Raw genomic sequence first — 24,523 nt, forward strand, 5'->3', positions numbered from 1 at the left:
CTCGTTCTCTTGTACTTACTAGAATGTCCCACCTTTCTCAGGTCAGGATATCATGCTGACTCTAAAGAGTGCAATTCAAGGGTTATTGTCTCAGAAGTAACTTTAACTCCCATTCACCTCTTTCCCTTAGCTATGATGGGTTCCCCAGTACAGTTATCCCAAATACTACATGTCTCTTTCAGAGCAATTAGTATGGCTGTTGTTACGTTGTTTTGGTGTTATTTGACTGGTCTGCTAAATTTTAATTTTCCTGAAGGCAGAGGTTTGGTTGGGCTTTGCTCACCTTTGCTTAATGCGTATCACCTGGCAAATGCTTATTGAATGTTTGCAGAATGACACAAAAGGAGACTCATTTCTATTATTACACACAAAGAAAGAATCATGCTGTCCTGATGTAAGAACAGCAAGGACCAGCCTCCAAGCCATTTGCAGGAAGCCTCATTTTTGTCTAGCCAGGTGTGGCTTGACTGAAGTGATAGAATCTTGTATTTGTTGCTAAAGCAAAGGAAGCCATGATAGGATATGACATTCCCAATTCCAGAAGTCTTGGACACCATGAAATCTAAAAGCAGACTAAAGAATTTCTCTCAAGAGTTACACAGTTTTTAATAAAATTTTAGAGTAGCAGGATAAGAAACTAATGAACTAATAGAAAAATTTGGAATGTAAACTGGGATGTTAAATTGTCTCTTCCTTTAATGACCCTCTATGAATCTATTGGGTAAATTGCACTCAATATTGAAGAAATGAAGCAAATATGTTAGCTAAGGAGTAACATCCCCCAGATACTGCTAATCTGTGGCCATGTGCCTGGACAACATTCTACCCTGCTCCATGCAGATTACAAAAATAGCATCATATACTCAGATGAGAGGATCCTCATCTCTTCCTGTCATAGAATAGCTAAGGGAACATACATCTCTATAGAAATGAAAATTTACAAGCTTGTTTTTCTCCACAAGAAGCTTAGTCATGTCACCAAGGGAGAATTATGTAGGAGATGAGTGTCTGCTGACCTAGCCCTAGACTAAGCTCAAACAATGGCTATGCCAAAACATTCATGCTGTCTGTATTTCAAACCTGTTGAAGTTCAATGATGGAGAAGCTAAGCACTCTGATCTAAACTGAAGGAGATAAAGTCACTTCCAAGAAAATGGACTCCTTGGGTGGAGGTATGCTGCTTAGATTTCCTTCCAGAGACAGCCTCCACCTTTCACACTTTGAATCCACTAGAGTACAACATAATGCTTCATACTGAGGCCACATACATTGCATAATGCCAGCTCATTAACTGAACATATGGGGGATGTACAATAGAACCGAGTTATGGTAGATATGGTGGCTTGACTAGGAATGGCCCCAAAGACTGTGTTTGAGTGGCACTATTCAGTGGTGGGGCCTTTTTGGAGTAATTGAGGCCTTGTTGAGGAAAATATGTCACTGTGGAGGTATGTCTGGATGTTGACATGCTTCCTACCATGATAATGGACTAAACTCTGAAACTCTAATCCAGCCCAATTAAATGTTTTTCTTTATAAGAGTTGCCTTGGTCATGGTGTCTCGTTACAGCAATGGAAACCCTAACTAAGACAGTGGAGCAATACAGATTCTCCCAAACTGTCTTTCCTCTTCTGCTTCCTTTGCAGCTGTCAGATCCACCCATTATTTAAGGATGTTTTATTTGTCTAGCTTTGTTTCCTCCAAAATACTCCCTCATGTATTATATAGTTTTGTTGCCTATTTCTCAAGAATCCTGAAGCCATTTGCCTTTTAAAACTTACTCCCTGAAAATAAAGATACATTTGAACTACTGAAATAGAGAATATATTATTCTATATGGAAGACACAAAAATCTCTTGGAGTGTGGTCAATACAATAAGCAAAGAAGAAACCGACATGAGCTGCATCCCAAAGTAAACACAGTTACTCTGAAAGGTTATTTAAAAGAGCTGTTAACACTGGTTAAAAAAAAGAAACCAAACCCTCATCTATGAGTGTTTCTGCTACTGCAAGCCCAGGTCCTTTGAGGACAATCTTCATGGAGGGGATATGACGGAACTAGGCTTGAGATGCGATGTTAAAGTAAAACATACAACTTAACATGGAAGTCCATCAGATTTCAGTTAGAATTTCAGTGTATCCCTTAATCATCTGTGTTGTCTTTGGCAACTGTAAAAATATTAATAGCTTCTATCTTGAAGGCTGGTTATGAAAATAAAATGTAATGTTAAATGTCAAATTTAATTTTTATGATTAAGTTATCTCTTCTCTCCTGACCTTTTAAAGCCTTCTTCTAACTCCACATCCTTGTGACCTGTGGAAAATGCAAGGGAAAGTCAACTCATTGTTTACCCATCCACACTCTACAAGATGCCCTCAAGCAGAAAAACTGACTGTATTCTCTTTTATTCTAAGCATGTTTCCTCAATGCTGTGATCTCAGTGTCTGTTGTCAGCTTAAGCACCTTCCAAATTCCATCTTGCCCTTTCTTCCTTCTCCTTACTAGGGTATTAAACCTATGGTTCCTCCCCACCACCACCCGCTCCCCTTTCCCCACATCATCCTTGAGTCTAGAAGTATCCTGTCCACAGACACATCCTCTTTGCAAACAATTACTGTAATTTGTATCATGACTGCCCCCACTCCAAAGCCCATGTGTTAAAGGTTCTCAAACTGATACTGGTGAGAGATAAGTCTCTAAGGGGACCTGCTTATTCTGAAGATAACAAAGAAAATTCTTCACGGGTATTGTCTCTTCTTTCTCTTTTTTGTTTGAGGCACGAGGTGAGTAGTTTCTTCTACAACCAGATGTCCAGAGCCACAGGTCTGTCTGACCTTGAAACACTCTCCAGAACAATGAACAAAGTAAACCTTTTCTCTATATAAATTATCTCTATATAAATTCTACTGACAGAATGATGATTAACACAGACTTAAATTCATTTTTTCTAATTCTAGTTATAATATTTCTGCCTATTTGGTTTCTAATATAGATATTAGATAGTCTATTTCTTGCAATTTTAATAAAATAGATTTCCCTCCTGAACCATAAGACCTATCATTTGGTGCTCAATAAAAGGATCAAAACTATCTTACTCTATGGATGATAATCTGTGACTCCGAGGAATCATGAAATGGTTATTGTCACATGTGTCACATACTTGTCTACTACTAATTAGAGACATTGATAAGTTGAGGAAAATGCTTTCAAGTGACAGAGCTAAGCCGAAATTGGAGTTTCAAGATTCCCAAATGAGGTTTAGTAAATTAGAAGCTACTTAGAATGTCCCACTCATTTACTAGGTTTTCTGACCCTTTTCATTTAGTAGATTCTTCTACCACAAGAGGTCATACTTGCATCTGCTTTTAATGTTCTGTAAATGTATACTTAATGGCTTTCTTTCTTTGTCTGGGTAGAATGGCCTAGCTAAACTGACATGGAAGAAATGATCTAAGCCATGTCCTAACTGTCTATCTACCAGTCATCTCTAATCTAAACCTGAGCCATGGGCTACTTTGTGGGTTCTTCCAACACCCTTTTCTTCTACCCTTTCAAATCCCTAACACTAGATGAGAGAGAGAGAGAGAGAGAGAGAGAGAGAAAGGAAGAGAAAGAGATGCCTAAATAAAATCCAGGTTGGAGGTTGGAAAGAGGGCAACGTAATCGTTAAACTATTTCCTGCTACAAGCATGATCTTCACAGTCAGGATATCTAATTTCTTGTTGTCTTTTTTTTTTTTTTTGAGCACAACTACTTAACAAACTGCCACTGTCAATAACCAATAACCAAATCACACCAACCCCACCTCGCAGGGCCTGAGCATTTATATACCCTCTGAAGAGACCCCAGGATTCCAAGCATCACACATCACACAATCACAGAATCTACCTGCATCTGGCAAAATCACTCCCTCACCAGAGCCCAAGGCAAGTCATAGTCAGCTGCTGTGGACAATCTGAAGAAGCCCCATGTCCCACACCTGGGATTAAAATGAAACTATATTCTTATAATATTTGTGTTTCTTAAGGAAACCAAAATTGCAGGATTGTCACTACACCTTGTCTTCCTGAGGAAGTATCACCATACTCTGGACTTCTCTTGTGGTACAGAGAGAATTCCTCTGTAAAGTTACTGTTCAGATGATTGAGTCAAAGACAGGCAAGAAAGGCGAGAAGTCTGCCTTTCCATTTGAGGAGCTGATTTGGAAAGTGCAAGTTTACAATCAAAGTAAAAAATGGGATCAAACTGCTTCCGTTCCTTCCCTCTGGGGTGGGCACAAAATTGAACAAACCCAATCAATTTCCTGGAAACAGCCATGAGAATTCTACTGAAAATTAGGACAGGAATGTTGCTGCTGGCACATACCACATGGGTAGAAAACCTGATTAGGGTTTGCTCAGTGAAAGAACCTGATCTCACTTTTCCTCATATTTAGAATGCTGGGCATGGGACAGATAATTTCTACAGTAATCCCATGTATGAAATTCTCCTATTTTTTTTAATTCCTAACTTAAAATTCTAGTTGCTTCAGGGGCCTCTGACAGGTCATATAGAAACAATTTCTAGACTTCAGAGTTTTGGTAAGAATCCCAGCCCTGAAACTTAGAACCTAAAGAACTGAGGGAAAATAATTGCAAAGCCCAGGAGCCCTTAGTTGCTCAAACTGCAAAGTAGGAGTGGCAAAGGTCACCTTTCCTAGAATAAGGATTAATTACAAATAAATTATTTTCTAGTCGTTAAGCTTTTTGCCTTTAGAACTACCCTGTTATATATTAATCTGTATTTATTATTTATACATAGTTATCTGTACAACTGTTACCACACATACACACATACTTATTTCTGTTTATACTAGGATGGACTGAATTTTTCTCCTAACACAAATGGAAAAAGAGAATATTCCTGATATTAGTAAAATGCTTTCCCCACCAAAGTTAGAATAAATCTCTGAAGAAAACAAAGCAGACCAAGGCTCTCTGACTTCAAGGCCCATAAAACTTAAATGTCTCATAAAGCAACAATATTAATGTCTCTGTAAGAATAATAATATTCAATGAGCAATTTGCTAATTGTATTTCCCCAGAATCCTTCAGTGAATCCTCATTAGAGTCTGGCTGCACATATTTCTTTTGTTACTATAATGTAAAAGACCTCTCATTACCCTGCCTGAAATACAAATCCAGCCTCATCCGATATAATAAGCCTTGTGCTGCTGTTCTGTTTCCTAACTGCTCCTTGCTTTCTAAGCCAAACAGATAGACAAATGCCACATGTTCTCACTTATGTGCAATCTAATCAACAAAACACAAAGAGACAAGAAGTGGAATGAAGCTACCAGAGCATAGGGAAGGGAGGAGCCAAGTAATGGTAATTAAAGGATAAAAAGATTCACTTGGACAAAAGCAACATTTATGAGTTTATATCTATATTTATTTCTATTGTAAAACAGCAAATAACCAAGTACTGCACACTTAAATAGAATTAAGATTGTAAATGTTCTCATCATAAAAATCATTAAATATTCGAGGTCCATGATAGGTTAATGAGCTTGATCTAATCATTTTATTCTATATTAAAACACTGAAACATTTCTTTGTACTCCATGGTCTAAGCAAATATGCTGTTAATATGTAATAAGAAAATGTGAATTAAAATTATTTTAAAATGCTATTATAATTTCAATAGAGAATACTAGAATCAAAATGTGTAAGAATGTCAATTGTTAAGTATTAATCCTTATGTCCTACTGTGGAAACATTTAATGTTCAACCACTCTGGACACCAGTAGCTTGCTAAAATGGTAGGCACACACTTACTCAGTAACTCTTCTCTGACTTAACTACACAAAGAAACAAAAACATGTGTCCACAAAGAACATTCCAGTAAATACTCACAGTAGCAGTATCAGAATAACCAAAACATAGCAGAAACTCATCATTCACCCGCAAATAGATAAACAAAGAAAATTAAAGGCATGCAATGAAGTGTTTCTGTACAATAAATTATGATGTATGCTTAGCATAAGTAAACCTAAAACATAATAAATGAAAAATACCAGACCAGATATATAACATGCCATATGACTGCAGTTATTCCGACAAAAAATTTTGGAAAACACAAAATCATAGGAAAAAAATAGATCCAATATTTGTATGAGATTGGGAGGTGAAGACTGAACTGCAAACAGGCACAAAAGACCTCCATGGGAGGTGTTAGAAGTGTTTTAAGGATGATTTATGATTACTGTCGCACAGATCTACTTTAAGTTATCAAGTCACATGCTTACACCAGGTAAATTTAATGGTCTATAAATCATACCACAATTAAAGCTGAAAATTTTAAGGTCTCAAGGTGAGATGATGTTTTTTAAATCTTAAAAAAAAAAAACTTTATTCTATGAAACACAGTCCTTCTCCAGTAGAATTAATCACATATGGCGGCTTGAACAAAAATGACCCCCATAGTCTCTTATGTTTAAATGCTTGATCCTCAGATGGTGGAGCTGTTCAGGAAGGATTAGAAGGTGCAGCTTTCTTGCAGCTTTCAATGAGAATGGGCTTTGAGGTTCCAAAAGACATTATTTCTGCTTCCTCCTCATGGATCAAGATGTGTAATCTTAGCTGCTTCTCCAGCTTCCTGTTTTCCTGCCTTCACTGCATCATCATAACTATAGCCCTCCGGAATCACAAGGCCAATTAAATTCTTTTATATGTTACTTAATTCAGTGCCACTGCAATAGAAAAAAGTAAGCACTACACCTGAACAGGACTCCTCAGTCCCCTCTTCTTGTTGTTATTCTTGTTACCGTTCTGCTAATATGGTTTACAGCCCATCATATTGCCTATCTGTTGCAAATTGGTTCTAATGCTTTGATTCAATCAGGAATCTGCATGACCAGTTGCTAAAGGTCCTTGTCCCCAGTCAGTTTTTGATCAATCAATAAGGATGCCTATGGCTAATGGCTGAGCACAGGGAGGGATTACTTAAGAGTTGTGCAAGTAGGACGCAGAGGAAACAGAGCAATTCTCCATGACCTGGAGAAGAAGAATGGAATGCAGCAGTGGTAAAGCAAACCAGCCATGTGATATTTTGGGTATGTGGCCACAGGTCACTTTACTGATTGGGCCTGAGATAGCAGCGGAAGGTTTAGGAGAGCCCAATGATAATTCCTGGGCAGGTACACAAGTGCCACAGTCAAAGCAGTGTCACCACCCAGGAACTGTCTTTAGATTCACAAATAAAACACACACTCACATGTGCGCGTGCGCACACACACACACACACACACACACACACACACACACACACACACACACACAGGCTTATTTTTAAATGCCTTGGCTTCTTCAAAAGGCTGGGCATTCCCAAACCTTCCCCGGCTACCTCAGGCCCAGTCAGGGAAGTGGCCAGTGGCCGCTTACCTGAAATCTCCCATGGCTGATTGGCTTTATCTCCTGTCACTACTGCATCCCCTTCTTCTTCCCCTAGTCATGGCAAATCTATCTTACTTCTATTTTAAAAAGTACAATAGACCAAGAGCCACATTGCATTCATTTTTGTGAGGCCAGTGCATGCTGCTTATATTTAATGAGTCAATGTTGACTTTAATGACATAGCCAACTAGGGTGATTTAAGACTCAAAAATGAAAAACTTACTACTGATTCTGTGCTTCATGCTTCCTCAATAGCTTGCTGTATCTTCTTAGAGACTAGAATTCTGTCATAAAAATTCTGTCTTCTGGTACTGATCACATAAATTTATTTCTGTGGTTTTCATCACATCAATCTAAAAAAATCTTTCCCTTACTCAGGATTGCTATTCGGTGAGACTCATAAGACTAGATGTCATCTGATTCATCTATTTGAAAAAAAAACTAGAAACAGTCAAACTTCGAAGACAGAAAGCAGGGTTCACGAGAGCCATCTACCAGTTTAATGAAGACCATATTAGGAACTGAAAAGAATACAGAGCAGTCATTTTCTCATCTTAAGAAGCTTAAATTTTAGAAACCAAAATATCTGTAAATGCACACATATTGACTATAAAGAGGCAATCTGAGGGGTCTTTATCTTTATCACATCAAATATGCAAAATTTAATTCTCATTTGAAGTTCTCCAGAAAATTGATTAAATTATCAATATCCTAAACTCTGCCCATCTCTGATCTTGTTAGTATTTTAAAAAGAAATTATAGAATTACATCATCACAGGCTTGAATCATACCCCAAAATGATTTTTCAATAGGCAACAATAAGTTTGTGCCACAATAATTAAACGTTCTAACTCACTTATTGTTGCTGTGATAAAATATTGATCAAAACCAACTTGGGGAGAACTGACAGGTTATAGTTCATCCTCATGGGATTCCAGGACAGAACACAAGGCAGGAACCTGAAGGCAGGAACTAAAAAGCAGTAGAAATTTATGAAGAAACGCTGACCACGCTGGCTTGCTTTACCTGGCTTGCTACCTTTCATAAATAGTGCAAGCCCACCTACCAAGACCACATCATGCACAGTAGGCTGGGCTTTCCCACGTAAGTCATAAATGAAGAAAATGCCCTAAAGACGTGCTCATAGGCTAATCTGATAGAAGCAGTTCCTTAGTTCAGGTTCCCTCTTTAAGTTGACAAGGACAGCAAACTATGGTGTTGAGTAAGACTACTGTTAGTGCTATAGTAAAATACTATTTATTTTAATATTATAGTGAATTAGTGCTTTTTTCAGTATTTTGTAGAATTTGATATTTCTCAGTACATAAGTGTTTCTTTTTAATTTAGTAGTGACTATTAAGTATTCGTGTATTCTTGTGTAGGCTGGCGAAGGAGTTAATATGGAGTCTACCAAAAATCCCATAAGATTTTTTCAAAGAGCACATTTGAAAATAATTCCCTTGTTCTTTATTCAAGGGAAGAAGAAAATTTGACGTGAATCTTTAGGATCTGAGCTCATCTTTCGTCCATATTCAATATTCCTATTTAATCATATTTATCATGTGTGTAAACCTTATTCATACACAGAGACACACTTTGACACATACAGTCTTTTATAAACAGGAGGTAGGGATATCTCTTAAGACCCTAACCCTAACCCTAACCCTATGTAAAGGAGCATAGAGTTTCTGGGTAACAACAACAACAAAAAAAAAGCTGGTCTCTACAGACTCTATGTGGAGAAACTTACGTTGAAGTCGTACAGCACACCAAAGTTTGCTGCAGATGCCTCTTCAGCTCTTGGGACTGTTTTCCTAGGTAAGCTGCCATATGGTAAACCCCAGAGGTACTAGAAAAAGCAAAAAGAGCAGTTAAAGCAAATCTGAGCCCCACATGTGATCACAAACGGTTTTATTTAAAAAACACGTTGGAAAGTTTTTCATTCAGACTCTTTGGGTCTCCATGTGGGGTCTCATTTTCTGGGAATTCACTAAGTCCAGAATTAAGAACAAAGGATATAAAGACCCTACACTCTGAATTCACTGAATGAAGAGCAAAGCGGGCCAACCACAGTCCCCAGAAGGCTTGCTAAGAAGCCCCGTGTTCACTCCTACCACGATAGTAACAATATTTAGTTGAAAAGTACCAAAGTGTTCCTCCAAATGGTACTACCCACGGTTTCATAAGAGAGATTCCCCTTAAGAGAGGATATTGAAAGAGGGTTCATGAAAAGAACTGAAGCCTCAGGAAAACCAGCCATGTAATTAATCAGAAGATATCCACTGGGTGCAAACACTCACATCCTGAGTACAGAGGTATCTGTGCCATCTCCAGGTCAGGGTTTCTGCCCTGAATCTGTGCTATGGGCTAAGGAGAGAACAGTACCAAGAGCAGTAAACTAAGAATAGGGCAAGAATAGTGTCAAAGGAAGGACCCAGAAGGCCTCCTCCAGCCCCCATAGCTTGGCAACCATAAGCTGCTTCACAGACAAAATGAACTTTCCTCTCTCTGAGGAAGTTGGTGGACATAGTTTGAAGCCTGAATGCAGAGGCTGACCAGACAAAGGCTAGAAATTAGCCGCTCCTGATTCCCGCTGCACGAATGGCATGATCTCCCACCACAGCCCTTTAGCTGCTTTCTTTCTTCCTTTGACCAGAACAGGAAATACTTTCTTCCCACACAGCTTCACTCCAAAGGCCTAGAGAGCAAAGGTAATGAAAGTATCTGGCTTGAAAGGACACATGTAAATCTGGGACAACAAGTCACACACCTCAGAACAACACTAGGTGGGATGCTGGAAAAAACAGCTATGAAGTACGATCATGTGGTTGGGAGATGCTGGTCTTTCTGCTAATGCACAGGGAGCTCGACCTCTTTTGTTCCTGTTCTGGAGTAAGAAATAATTGCTCAGGAAACAAGGTGTCCTATAGTATCTGTGACCAGGTATCCAAAGGCAGAAAGCTCCCAGCTCACTCCCTCAGTGTGCTGTGCTTTACATAATCTCAAAGGAGAGTCAAAGGACTTACCAACAGTCTTCCGCTTCTTTCACATAGAGCTTACACAGCATTTGAGTAAAAGACTCCTGGCTCTACCTGCTAAGGAGGTAAGGGGAGCAGCAGTGGGCAGTGGTGGAGTGCAGAGTCTTGTTTCCTTAGAGAAGCAAGAATAAAATCTGGCTTCCTTTGGAATGGGTGAGAGGCACACACACATTTGGCTACACTGCCTTAAACTTGTAACTTGATCCCACTGTCATCTGAGCCAACCAGACTCAGATATTCCTCGTAATTTTCATGGGAATTATAAAACTAGCTGACTAAATGCAAAATCTGGGTGATAAAAGAGGTGTGGGTCCTAGAGCCAGACCAAATTACCCCAAATAATAAATAACTTAGTAATTGTCACTGAATTACCCAATACCTAATTTGGGTATTTCAAATGGGGATGGGAAATTTCCTCTCCAGTCTGTGTCATGTGGAGTGTGGAGATATTTTTGTTCTGTGGGAAGCCAGTCTCTTTAGGGCAGGAAGGCAATATTATTGTACTAACTAGGAAGCTTATTACAAATGTAGACGTGACTAGTTTTAAGCTGGATGGATATAGTGTCATTCAAACATACAGTTCAGGCCATTAATAATCTTTTATTAAACAAATTGGTTTTAAAAAATACGGGTACCAGAACAGGTTCTTTGTAAGTTACACAAACTTCCACCAAGCTTTTGTAGGGTAAGCGCCCAAAGACTTCAAAGCTTCTTCATGTGAGTAAGGCTTACACGTCCCTGTGGTTTGGCCTCCACTCATTCTTCCCAACATCTGCTCAGAGTTGTGTTTACTCCTCAGTCTGAGCCTCTATTTCTCTGACTTTGATCCTAACACCCTATCTGGCTTCTGATCACATCAACTATGTACTTGAGACAAGAGAAACCTATTTTAGGAAGATGTGGCTAGTGCTATGTTTCCCCCAGTTAAGAAAAACTAGAACTTTCAATTATGTGAAGAACAATTTGGAAAGCAAATTTGACAGAGTAAATACAGTCCAGTGGTTATAGTAAATCTCCTCATTGACCAATAATGCTTGGCATTGGGGTAGGAACCAATACAATTCTGATCAAAGCCAGGAATTTTCCCATGTAAAGTACACACTTAGACATAAATACTCTATGTCATGTGTAATTCCATAAGTGATCATATACCCTTGGAAAATAGTACCTTTGGCTATAGGTACTATTTTGAAGCTTACCCGTGCTGTAAATCCTATCTATGAAGAAATGACCATAGTCAGTCACTCTATTTGAGAAAGAAAGAGTAAACAAGGGGGGTAGGGAAATAAGGGGGGTATGGAGGAGTGAGGAGGAGGGTGGGGCCGACAGAAATCACTTAAGACTATTTTTCAGTATCCCTTACTGGAAGTCAGAGCTTACCTCTGGTAACATGATGAGGCTGAAGGTCAATATAAAGAGAACCATGTTGACGCCATACATCCACCTCAGGAACAGGAAGTATGAGGCCACTGAGGAACCAAACTGACCTATTACAAAGAAAATTAAAAAGCTAAAAGAAAGTCAAAACAACAGCAGCAACATTGAAAACCAGCCTTCTCTTAGCGATTCTCCAAAGTGATCATGCTTAGAATTGGACAGATAGTTCATCAATGAAGAACACTTCCTGCTCTACTCCCAGCACCAAATGCCAAACAATCTTAATGCCAGCCTTAACACCAGCTCCAAGAAATCAAATAACCTCTTCTGGCCAATCAGAAACCTGCACACATCTGCTCCCCACCCTGAGCATGTGGGGAATACACACACACACACACACACACAAAATAAAATTTTAAAAATGGAAGTGCATTGGACCACCTTATATTGGCAGTCGCTCTTCTTTCTCTCAGAAGACATTTCAGCACTTCCTAGGGTGCAGAAGGATGCAGAATGTCACTGTAAATTGCAACCTGTGCCTACAGGGTCCATCGAGGGGAGAACTCCCTTCAGTTTAGCAGCTCCAAGCACCACCTATATGAGGTGCTTTCATCCATGAGTTCAGTGAGTAGACACACAGAAAGCAGTAGCTCTGGTGCCCAGCCTGCTGTTGGGGACAATCACGGTGACTGCAGTGCTCTTTTACTTGGACAAATGATAAACACACTAATCAAGTCCTTCTCATAAACACATTGACTGTCCCCTTGTGGATGGCTCCAATTGCTTGCATTTTATGGAGGTGGTGCAGATGCTGAACATCATAGCACACAGCCTAAGTTCCTTCTGGCAGAATTTTTTATCAATATAGAACGCAGTATTATAGGTGGTGTGGCTGCTCCAAGGAGTGATGTTTCAGTGAATTGAACTATAAATATACTGTATGTACCCAAACACATATGAAGACTTTACAATGGGTGTGTGAGTGAGAAGTGTACCCAGACAGGTCCTACAGTAAGGGAATGAGAGATCCCTCCCTCCCTCTCTCCCTCTCTCCCTCTCTCCCTCTCTCCCTCTCTCCCTCTCTCCCTCTCTCCCTCTCTCCCTCTCTCCCTCTCTCCCTCTCTCCCTCTCTCCCTCCCTCCTTCCCTCCCTCTCTCCCTCTCTCCCTCCCTCCTTCCCTCCCTCCCTCTTCCCCTGTACTTCTCTCTCTCCCCCTCCCCCTCCCTCTCCCCCCTCTCTCGTTTTAATTTTAAATTGTTTTTCTAAGACATGATTTCTTTTTGTAGCCCTGGCTGTACTGGAACTCTCTCTATGATCAGACTGGCTTCAAACTCTGCTTCCTGGGTGCTAAGAATAGAGGCCACCACTGCCGGACAAGAGGAGGTTCTTTAGATCTGTTTGTATAGGAAGGTGTTAGAGAAGATGATCAGAAATCGAAGGTAGCGACGTTCCCAGCTGAGAAAAGAGGCACCGAAACAGAGTGAAGAATGAGATCAGGGATCCCGGGACAGACACAGGCTTTTAACAGCCCAACCAAAATACTGCCTATGAGACTGGAGTCTAACGGAAGAGAGAATCTGCAGGAGATGCGGTTGACAGGAGGCTAAACCATGCTGGGTAGGGCGTCCTACAGCAGTAGAAATTGTTTTAAAAAGTTATAAAAGATAGCGGGAAGGTGCTAAGTAGTGGGGCTGGAGGTCAGACAGGTGCATGCCTTTTCAAAATCACCTTTGAGCTTTGGAAGCCACAATAGACAGCATCAGGCGAGACTCTTGTCAACTCACCTGCTCTGAGGACAAGCAGAGATCTGTCCAATTCTCACTAACGGAGAACACAAATGCACAAAACATCTTAAAGCTGAGATCAGTGGGAAAAGAATAAGAATTCTAGACTGGAGAGATGGCTCAGTAGTTAAGAACACTGGCTACTCGGCTACTCTTCAAAAGGACCCAAATTCGATTCCCAGGACCCACACGGTGGCTCACAAACCATCTGTAACTCTATTTCCAGAAGACCTAACCCTCTCTTCTGGCCCCCCTGGGGCACCAGGCAGACATGTAATGCACAGGCATGCATCGAAGCAAAACACTTACTTACACACATACAATTTAAAATTAAAAAGAAAAAGAAACTCTCAAACTGAGGATGAGATGCGGTTGCGGTAGGCTATAGAAAAGCCCCGGATCCTGCAGGGATCACTTCAGGCTCGGCATCTAGGTCTCAGACCCCAGTCTTACGGATTACTACTTTCACGGTCTAAGGAAGGTCAGTATACAGCCTCAGAAACCCCGTGCCAGTCCCTTTGGTCTATTTTATTGAGCAAATGCCCTGTAGGGACCAATGCTCATCTTTAGACCTCTAGCTTTGAAACTTTCCTAATATGGAAGCCTTCCTACAGGTAAGGGAAGGCTCCCACAGTGCAAATTCCAGCCTGTGCTTGCGAGGGTGAGGCTGACTTCACATCCGTGATGCCTGTCATTCGGAGGCTTGGGCTATTCTTCAGTTACTGTTCCATTTATTACCACAATACAGGAGCAGGGTTTGTTGTTGATTTTGTCTTTTGTTTTGTTTTGTTTGGATTTGTTTTGTTTTGTTTTAAGAAACTTGAAAAGAGATCACTTTCTAAGTGGACATATAGGATGAAATCGGTGACTTTGACACCTAAGAATTTGTGTTCACATCTAAAAATGAACTCGGACTCGTGGCACACGGTAACGGTTATCTGTGACCTGTCCCTGCCAAGGGACTGCAGCCACTTATACTGGCCTGGCAGCACAGCCCTAGAGCAGGTCTGACCCCCCAGGGACATCTGATCATCTCCTTGGCTCCCAGTGGTTTCACAGCATTGCACAGCTCTTATCTCTGTTCTCTGGTAACAACCATCTGAGGCTTCCTAGTCAGGCTTACTGATCATGTTTTATTGAAGCGGTCCTTGGTCCGGGAGGAGAACAAGGGACTGCCTCTGGGCAGCTGGTGCAAAGCTTTCTGTGCAAACACATGGGAGATGCCCTGATGAAGATGCTGAGTACGGAGTGTGGAATCGCCCTTCCTCCTCCCTCCTCTTCTTCCTCCCTCCCTTCTTCCTCCCTCCTTTCCTTCCTCCCTCCCTCTCTTTCTCCTTTTCTTCTCCTTGCTTCCTCCTTCCCATTTCATTACTTTCTCTCCCTTCTCCCCATCTGTCCGTCCTTCCATCCTTGCACCCTGCCTTCCTTTCACCCTCTCAGCCTGTTTGTTCTTACTCGGCTTCACTCATCTGGCTACCACCGTGCTCCTCACTTTCAGTCCTCACACACAACCACAGGCAAACGCACTCCTCGGGAATACAGTTTAAAATGCTTACATGCAAAAGCAAAAGGCATATTTGAGAAAGCATCCCCTCCTCCAACCCACATATCTACACTAAAGACCAAACATCTTTTCTAAGGCTAGAGCATCCAAACTGAAATGTGGGTTCTTTGAAAGGAGTTCCACGACTTTTATTTGAGAGCAAACTCTTTACAGAATCCTAAGTATAAAGACAATGAACTTCCAGTGAAACAGACTCCATCAAAACGAGGATGAGTTTAGAAAAGACTCAAACATAGTCAGAGGGACTGGGGGATCCAGAGGCCATATTCCATCCATGTTTGCCCTATAGTGGGTAAAGGTGAAATAACAAGAGAGAGGTACTATAGCTGATACAGTGGGGCGCTTGGTGACATCCAAGGACCAGGATGTCACACACACACAAAAAGAAAGCAATTATATATGTTATATATAATACTGGAAGTTGCTGGCATTCATGCAGTGTAGCTGAAAGAGTGCAAGTGGAAAAAGAGTCTTGTCCACCACGATGATGATGATGATGGTGACTGCATCCTTCAACAGTCTGAGTCTCTGTCTCTGTTGCTGTCTTATTAGTCTCTATATCTCTCATTTTCTCTCTGACTCTGTCTTCCTGTCACACAACACACACACACACACACACACACACACACACACACACACACACACACACACATCGAAACAGAGAAATTGAGTGAAGCAGAATTGATTCACTGCAATTGAAAAGCAAGGAATCAGTGTCCTAGCCCATCTAGTGAACAATTCCCTGTGAACCGGGCACACTAGTGGTAAGTAATAAGCCAGGCTTCTAAACCACACTGTGCTCACCTACAAGTCTTTGTTTCCAACTCTCGATCCCTTTTAATCACGATGGGATATCTCCTCAAGTCGATCTATAGTTAAATTATTTTTAAATATAATGTGTAAAATAATGAAATGAGCATGCACATCTGAAAGAACGTAAGTAATTTCTAAGGCTATTTAAATTCACAACTTAGTCTGCACCCATAAATAGCCCATTCTTTTCCTTTTTAACACAGCTGATAAATGCTGCTTTTATAGTACATTAGAAATGTGTTAAAACTCTTTCATGTGTATTAAAGTGAAAATTAAGTACATGCATATTCTTGTCATGAATTTTCTTGTGTTTCTTTTAAATTAAAGATTAAGGCTTCACCTCTCCCTCTGGTTATTTATTATTAAGGAATGTAATTTGTAGACTGTCATCATACATAATTTTCTCTTGAACAGATGGGTAATAACACACACACACACACACACACACACACACACACACACACACAGGAAGGGAGAGGGAGAGAGAGGGAGAAGAAGAGGGAGAGGAAGAGGGAGAGAGACCTATCACATATTTCTGAATGGAAAAAGACAAGTAAATGACCTGCCTTATGAATACAATGTAAATACCAGCACTTGGCTAGGATACAAAGCAGTGTTTTTTTCAAATGAGCCTAGAGGTAGAAAATCTAGTGAAATGCTTGCTTTGTGTTTCCTGTGGTGCGTAGATCAGCAGGGTAATATGAGCATTAGCCTTTGTGCTCCAGGTTACCTTTTTGAAGTAATTTCTAATCTGAGAAACACAGCTATCAGAACAGATTTTTGTTACTGGGATCAATCGAAGATTCCGTAAACTAGGGGTCATGACCCCACGATCACACAACTGATATGTGGCCATGAATAATTTGTCAACAATGAAGGGCTTATGAATACATGGTGACCAAAACTTCACTCAAAACCAAACACATAATGGATCCAAGATATCTCTGGCCGTGCTGATCTGTGTTACACATTATGCCTTTATAGCAGCGTGGTTGTGAGTAATGTCTCCACTCGGCACTGTGAATGCCTTCAGTCCACCAATGCCAATGAGCATTGCCTGAGATGCCTTACCCGGATTTGAGAAATAGCAAGACAGGAAACTTCTGTTTCATTTAGTTATGGAAAACAACTTCTCTTATTTTCCTAACATTACTGCCCTGCATGTAAATTAGTACATATTTAGATTAAATAGAGTTAGAATGCTTGATGTTAAGAATTTCTATTTCAATTGCTTAGTTGAACTACATTTTTAAAAAATTGTTGAATGAATTTTGGCTTAGGATTCAGAGAGAATTTATGACAATTAAAATATACTTCTGCCACTATGCACTGCATATTTATACACAGTGTCATTTTCAGCATTAACAGTTATAAGATCAAAATGTCAATCAACTCTGAAAAACGTTGACAATGCTCTGTGTCCTGCCATACCAACTATTCAGCTGAGATTTAACTATTTAAATATAAGAACATACATCTTGGGCTGGAGAGACGGCTCAGTGGTTAGAGTGCCGACCGCTCTTCCAGAGGTCCTGAGTTCAAATCCCAGCAACCACATGGTGGCTCACAACCATCTGTGATGGCTCCAATGCCCTTTTCTGGTATGTCTGAAAACAGCAGCAGTGTACCCACATACATATAAATAAATAAGTAAATAAATAAATAAATAAACCAAAAAAAAGAACATACATCTTACTAGTATGAGAACCTAGTATGTTTTCACCTTTTATTTGTAAAAGTGTATATGTAACAAATAATTATTTTAAAACAATTTCTTAAACCAAACATGGTGATATAATCTTTTAATTCTAGCAGAGATTAGGAGGCAAAGAGAAGAAGATCACTGAGTTTTAGGCCAGCCCGGTCTTCTGGATAGCCAGGGCTACACAGAGAAACCTTGTCTTGAACCCCACCCCCCAATAAAGGGAGTGGCAAGCTACTGCCTCATATCGCCCATGGGCACATATCACTTACCATAATCCATACTATTTTTACTGTCTAGTTTATATTTTATTGTCTTCTCTACCCAACCACCCACAACATTAACACATACGGAAGTAAGCCAGTAAGGGCAGAGTTTGGTCCATCTTTGTCAGTAGCAATGGTGCTTAGAAAGATACCTAGTTGCAAACCCCTTCAGCTCCTTCAGTCCTTTCTCTAACTCCTCCATTGGGGTCCCTGTGCTCAGTCCAATGGTTAGCTGCAAGCATCCTCATGTGTATCAGTAAGGCTCTGGCAACCACATAGAAAGAATAACAATATCAACCAACCAGAGCTCCCAGCAACTAATGAATACACATGGAGGGACCCTTAGCTCCAGCCACATATGTAAAGGATGTCATTATCTGGCATCAATAGGAGGAGAAGCCCTTGGTCCTGTGGATGCTCATTTTCCAATGTAGGGGAATGCCAGGGCATTGAGGTAGGAGTAGGTGGGTGGGAGTAGTAGTATCCTCACAGAAGCAGGGGGAGGGGGAAGGAGGTAGATCACATTTGAAATGTAAATATATAAAATATCCAAGAAAAATAAAATTAAAAAAATAAAAGAAAGATAACTAGTACACAGTAGACTTTCACTGAGCATTTTTGAAATTATTAACAAACTCCAAGATCATTTTTGAAAGCAACATGAGATATATGATAAAATGGTCCTAATCCCCAAAGTAATAAAATAATCTTTCTGAAGCTCCTGTATAATTAAACTGTCATTTCTTTCAGAGAAAAGCATTCATGTTACTTTCATTACAAAATGTATTTTATAAATATGGAACATATTGTGCCAACTTCATTCTAAAAAGACTTTGAGAATATAATTAAATAGGCACATAGTAAAAATCTGTATTCCATTTAAATTTTGCAATAATTTTCTCTCAAATAAATAATTTTACATGTCACTATACATCAAAACCTCATTATAAATTATACATAAGGTATTGTTGGGCTGGAAATGGCTTTGTGTAACAACCAAACCTAAAAAATTCATATGAAGCCCTGGATGTAACAATAGAGGACCAGAGATAAAAATAGACCATTCAACACAGATGGCAGAGACAAAACGGTCATAACCTTTAGAGAACAGAACCCATATTACATTGCTTTTTATTCTCCATTCAGTTCAGCCTCAAAGGTCATCTTAGAAAGATACTTTTCCAGGCAGACTGATGCCTATGAGATGGTTATTTCATTCAATAGCTCAAAGCACACAATCCTTCACATTTCATGAGTCCTACCTCAGACCATAATCTGAAAGTATGTGGTGTGTTTGTGACTATAATAGTGCACTGGAATGCTACAGAATAGGTGGATGTGAGGAAATGATAGCTTCAGAGTAAATAGCTAAGAAATGAGAATCACATTCCCCAGATATAATAACTGTCTATGGATTCTGCAGCACTCGTCATCACTGGCCTGGCAGAAAGCAAGAAGCTTCTAAAAGCTTGGTCAAAGTAAACAGCTAAATAGGCCGGAGCTAGGCACACCTTCTCTCTCAGTTGTGCTACAACTGTACTCAACTACTACTGTGATAGGGCTATGTACTAGGAAGGAAATGTACACCCTGTAGACACATAAGAATCAGTTGAGGTGATGTTGGTAGTGTTGAACTCATGTGCCTCTGGGTGAGTCATAGTGAAAATGGTGGTTGGCAGAGGGACAGTTCTTCACAGCTAAAGAAAAGGATCGGTCCTGGTAAAGAAATAGGACAACCACTCAAACAACAAGTTATGTGTGGAAAGGGAAATAATCCATACTTCGTTAATTGACCAGCCTAACTGCTTCAAATTTACTGGAGGAGGAAGGAATTTAATTGAAGAAAGTGTGAGTTTCTAGTAATGTCCATGACAAAATGGCTTGCTGGTGATTGTATATGTGTGTGTATGAATATATTTGATTCCCGTATACAATTATAATCAAGATAATTATAAAACACAAATTAACACGGCATTGCTACTGAACTAGGCTGAAACCTTCATGTTCTACTGTGTTTTAAAAAGAAAAGAAATATTTCTTTGTTACTGTATATTTTCTACACATCCATACAAATAACAAGTTTCTCATAATATAGCTCACATCTGGTCTAAAAGTGTAGTAAAGACCAGAGGGCTAAAATATGACAGCCAACTTTTGGCAGAGCAAGGATTAATCCAAAGTTTTTTCCATGTAAATTGATCCAGGTCTCATTTTGGGTATGTTTTCTAATTTTTAAATCATATTAAACTTTTATCTTATTGCATTCATGTCATGATGCATATGCCATGTGAGTCAAAGGACAGATCTGGCTCCCTCCTCCTTGTGAGTCCGGAAGAATGAACTCAGTTCATCAGGATTAGTAGTGCCCACCCACTCAGATGTCTTGCTGGCCCTTAAACAAGACCTTTTTTTTCCTGAGCTTTGTGCTTGCTAGGCAAGCGCTCTACCACTGAGCTAAATCCCCAACCCCTAAACAAGACCTTAATATTCCATATGTTCTGTTCTTTGGGGCTAGATTATGTATTTCACCTGTGCCACTGAAACCTTGAAATTCTATAATATCATTTTTCATGCACAGGAAACCCTGTCTATTAATATCTAAAGTGAGGTAGACCTTTGGAAAAATACATCTGTAATTTGATTCATTGCATATTTGTTGAGTGACAAGTGGGCTCTGGGTGTAAACAAAAATTGCCTGCTTTCATGCTTATTAAGAAAAATAAGCATAAAGTGAAGTGAGATTATATACAAAGACTCACTTTAAAATTAGAATTTTGAATAGGGAGAAACACTGAAGGAATATCAGGCAAGAAAGGCATGTTATGAGAAACACATGGAGAGACATGAAAATTATGAGCTGATATATTTTAATTCACTGCCATTAATGACTCATTTAATGAAGGACCAAAACCTGAGAGACAGCCACCTCTAAACATGCCCAATCATGTCAGTGAAATAGGTATCCACCAAATAAAACTATATTAAACAAGCTTTGGCCTGTCTGTACATGCTGAGTGTTACACAGAGTGAGTCCTTTATGACATCAAGATAGCAAATTCTTTGTGTTTATTCTTCTTTATAGGTTTAGATGTAAGCTATTAAGTCTTATTGTTTTAAAAAATGGTCCTTGTGGTTATCTTTAAAGTTCCAAAGAGTATGTGTTTACAGTATATTATTCACTGCCTTCCCAATATAGGCAGTGTCCTTGGACACAATACTACCTTTCCTGCCTGAGAGAGAAGTGCTTTTGCTTAGACTAAAACAAGAAAGTGACATCTCCAGTGTTGTTCTTGATAAGCACTGGTACAATGACACAGTTTGAATCTGGAATGCCCCCCACCCATGTTGTACAGAGGTTGGGGCATCTTTAGGAGGAGGAGGTCTAGAGTAAGGGCTTTAAGTCATTGGTAAATGGAACAGGACCAAGGTCCCTCTTCGCCTCTTGGTTTGCATCCTCACTGCTTTTGCACAGGGATCAGGCTATTTCTACCACACAATCCCAGTATTATGCGTTGAGCCACACTGGCCCGGTGGGACAGGACCAGGTGACTATGGACTATGAACTGAAACAGTGAGCCAAAATAAACATCCTATCCTTTTAAGTCTATCAGTTCAGGTTTTCATCTCAGCATTCAGCTGACTAACACAAAGCTTCGCCATGAGGAAGTCAAGCTTTGCTTCGTTAGTTGTGTTGGCAGTTGGGTTGGTTTTCAATTTCCCCAAGAGTCCCTAAATGGGGAAAGGTCCGTGAAAGCTTATGAGACTTGATTCTCAGAGAGCTTTCCTTGTCGAATTATATCTGGTGGATACTTACTTTCAATTGCCTTGATCTTGTTTTCCCATGGGACACAAGCAGCTTTGAAGTTCTCAAAATCACGGAGGAATTTTGCCCATTTCTGAAAACAAGGTTAAATACTAGTAAAGTACAAACTCTTACGTTTCTAAATATCTGTTCTCCCATTTCCCCAAATCACAAGACAATGGCTTCCAGGGAGCTCGTTGCCATCAAATACTGCTGTTCTGTAAAAGGGGACAACAGCAGGATTCACTTCTGTTTCTATTTACCACCATTCTCATATAACTTAATTTAAGGAAGAAATAGTGATTGTCAGACATGCTCACAATCCTAGTTACTTGGGAAACTGATCCACAAAAATAGCAGTGTCAAGGATAGTCTGAGTAATATTGTCACACACCAGTTCCAGAACAAACAGAAAAAATATAAACACACACATACATTGATTCTGTTTTAAATGGACTGTACTGACCACTCAGAAAGATCTATACAATCTACCAGACAAGAAAATGAGCCTTGTATTAGTCAGGTGATTGCCATAAACTTTATGTTTAATATTCAATGCATGAGAAACTGATAGACTTATGAATAAGAGAATAGTATCTTCCTTCAAACACTTCTGGTCTCCTAAAGTAGCCTATGTGAATGCAGGTTATTTAATTCATGATTATTGTTTACATGGGGCACTTTATTTTGAGAACAGACAATAGTCAACTAAATAGAAAGAGATGGCATACAGAAAAATAAAGAATCCATTTTTTCAAAGGTCTTCCTTCCACTTTCCTCTATAGTGTTGGGTTATCCATGGTTAAGAGGACTAAGGAGAAATTGGGGTAGGGCATAAAACCTTCCATATGTGTTCATTATGACAGGACAGTGTGAAAGTTAAGTAGACACAACAGTCTAAAGCTGAAGTTCAAAAGATTACTTAAAAACTAGGGATGGCCCAGATGCCCATCTGGAGTAGAATATGTGAATATGTAAATTGTGACATCTTCATACAGTGCATAATGCAATACTTTTAAACATGAACTGTAACCCACACAGCATCAAGAGCTGTATCCCATGACTCCAGTTGTGCAATAAAGATGCAGGAAACAAAGCTTAGTCACACACAGAATGACTGAATGCCTTTAAAAGATAAAAGGCAAATAAAGTTAACTGTTTGTATGCATTTAAGTGAAAATGAAGATCTTCAGTTTCCTTGCAAACCTCTCTCTCTCAATAGATACTTAGATACAGTTTTTACAGAATTTATAGAGGCAATAATACCTATGGACCTACTTCACTGTGAGAAGTGTAACTTTATAGAGAAATTCAGTGTTATGCTTGGCCACAATAAGTGCACATAAAAGCAAGCTTCCTCCCTATATTTCTCTAAAATTTATACTTGTATGAATATATTATTTTCCCTTGTTGCCTTTCCAGTTCATAATTGATGTTCCTGATAGAAAAAGAAAAGAGTATAGGGTGAGATAGGGAGGTTAAGGCCCTTCAACATATAGATATTTAGAAGAAATCCTGACCAGTGGACCTAGAACCTTTAAAAAATAAAAATGGACCAACTGCATAGTCTTTGACGCTTAGAAGTGGTAAAATCATGCACATCATAAATAACATAAAAATTATAAATGGTACAAATCAGTGTTTGCAACTATTTAAAATTTTCACTCTGTCTTAAAGGATAATCTTAACCTTGCCATATTTTAATACATATTTTAATGCTATAGTCCATGAATTTACTATAGGATCCTTTGCTGTATGCAAACCAACAGTTAAGACTGGTTCTGCCCCCTCAGAACAGACACAGTGTTCTCTCTCCCTTAGGGTCACTCTGACACTGACCAGACTGAGTTATGAAAATGCTTACCTTGGCCATCATCATCTTAAATGCAAACCACTTCTTTCCTTTTCCTTTCCCAAGAGCTCCTTCATTTTCACTCACAAATTTCTTTGCTTCCCTGTGACGAGAAAATAAGAAGTAGGCAGACATGTGTTGGCGCACAAGTAAGAGATATTTAATTTTGTTGGGTCTTCTATCTTCTTTCTTCTAGATTCTCTGCAATTGAATCTATGCTGTATTTTATAACCTAAAGACTTTTCTTTTTTAGCAAAAGTATTACATAGTATATTGAACATATTTTCTCTATTCCTCTCACGCTCTGGTTTGCACCCCTATCTCCCATACACCCCTCTGAATACCTACACAGTGACCCTTCCACCTTCGTGCCAAACATGCAAACATGATTTCAGGTATCTTTGTAAAAATCTATAACCCAGAAACATTTAATGCATATTTAATATTTTATTAATTCTGACCAGGAAAAGTAAGATTTTTTTAGTCTCACTTATTAATCACCTGGAGTCCTCAGAAGGCAGGGGATTTTGTGCCAAGCGTCAAAACATAGAATCTTCCTCCTTCTCATTTCAAACACATATAAAATTAAACCTAAAGTTTATGTCAGGTTCTGGCAACCAGAATTCTTTTTATTTTTTCCCTTTAAAAAAAAGTATTCCTTTAAAATAAATAATGGAAAATAAGAAAGCAAGAGTCAGGACGAATTGACCTGGTATTTAATTTCATGAGAGCAGTTATGGCTTAAAGCACAAAAGTCACACTCCAAAGGAGATGGAATCAAAGAAGAGGAAAGACTGGAAGAGTTTAGGTCTCAAATTCAGAAAGGGATTTAAATTTAAACTTTAAATGTAAATGTGATTTTAATTTTTTAAACTTTAAATTTTAATCTTG

At 39.3% G+C, this 24,523-nt stretch overlaps 1 protein-coding gene across 3 annotated transcripts in view; it reads right to left on the minus strand.

Moving 5' to 3' along the window:
* Positions 1-24,523, minus strand: part of Tmc1 (transmembrane channel-like 1) — a 170,754-nt gene that overhangs the window by 65,403 nt on the left and 80,828 nt on the right. For all 3 annotated transcript variants that reach the window (NM_001415991.1, XM_063268475.1, XM_039084312.2), the window contains 4 exons: positions 23,645-23,735; positions 21,793-21,874; positions 11,853-11,959; positions 9,185-9,283 (listed from right to left, as the gene is read on the minus strand). In NM_001415991.1, coding sequence (NP_001402920.1) covers positions 9,185-9,283; positions 11,853-11,959; positions 21,793-21,874; positions 23,645-23,735 — 379 coding nt within the window. The remainder of the gene's footprint in view (positions 1-9,184; positions 9,284-11,852; positions 11,960-21,792; positions 21,875-23,644; positions 23,736-24,523) is intronic.

This window comes from Rattus norvegicus, chromosome 1 (genome assembly GCF_036323735.1).
Source record: "Rattus norvegicus strain BN/NHsdMcwi chromosome 1, GRCr8, whole genome shotgun sequence".
Lineage (NCBI taxonomy): Eukaryota > Metazoa > Chordata > Mammalia > Rodentia > Muridae > Rattus > Rattus norvegicus.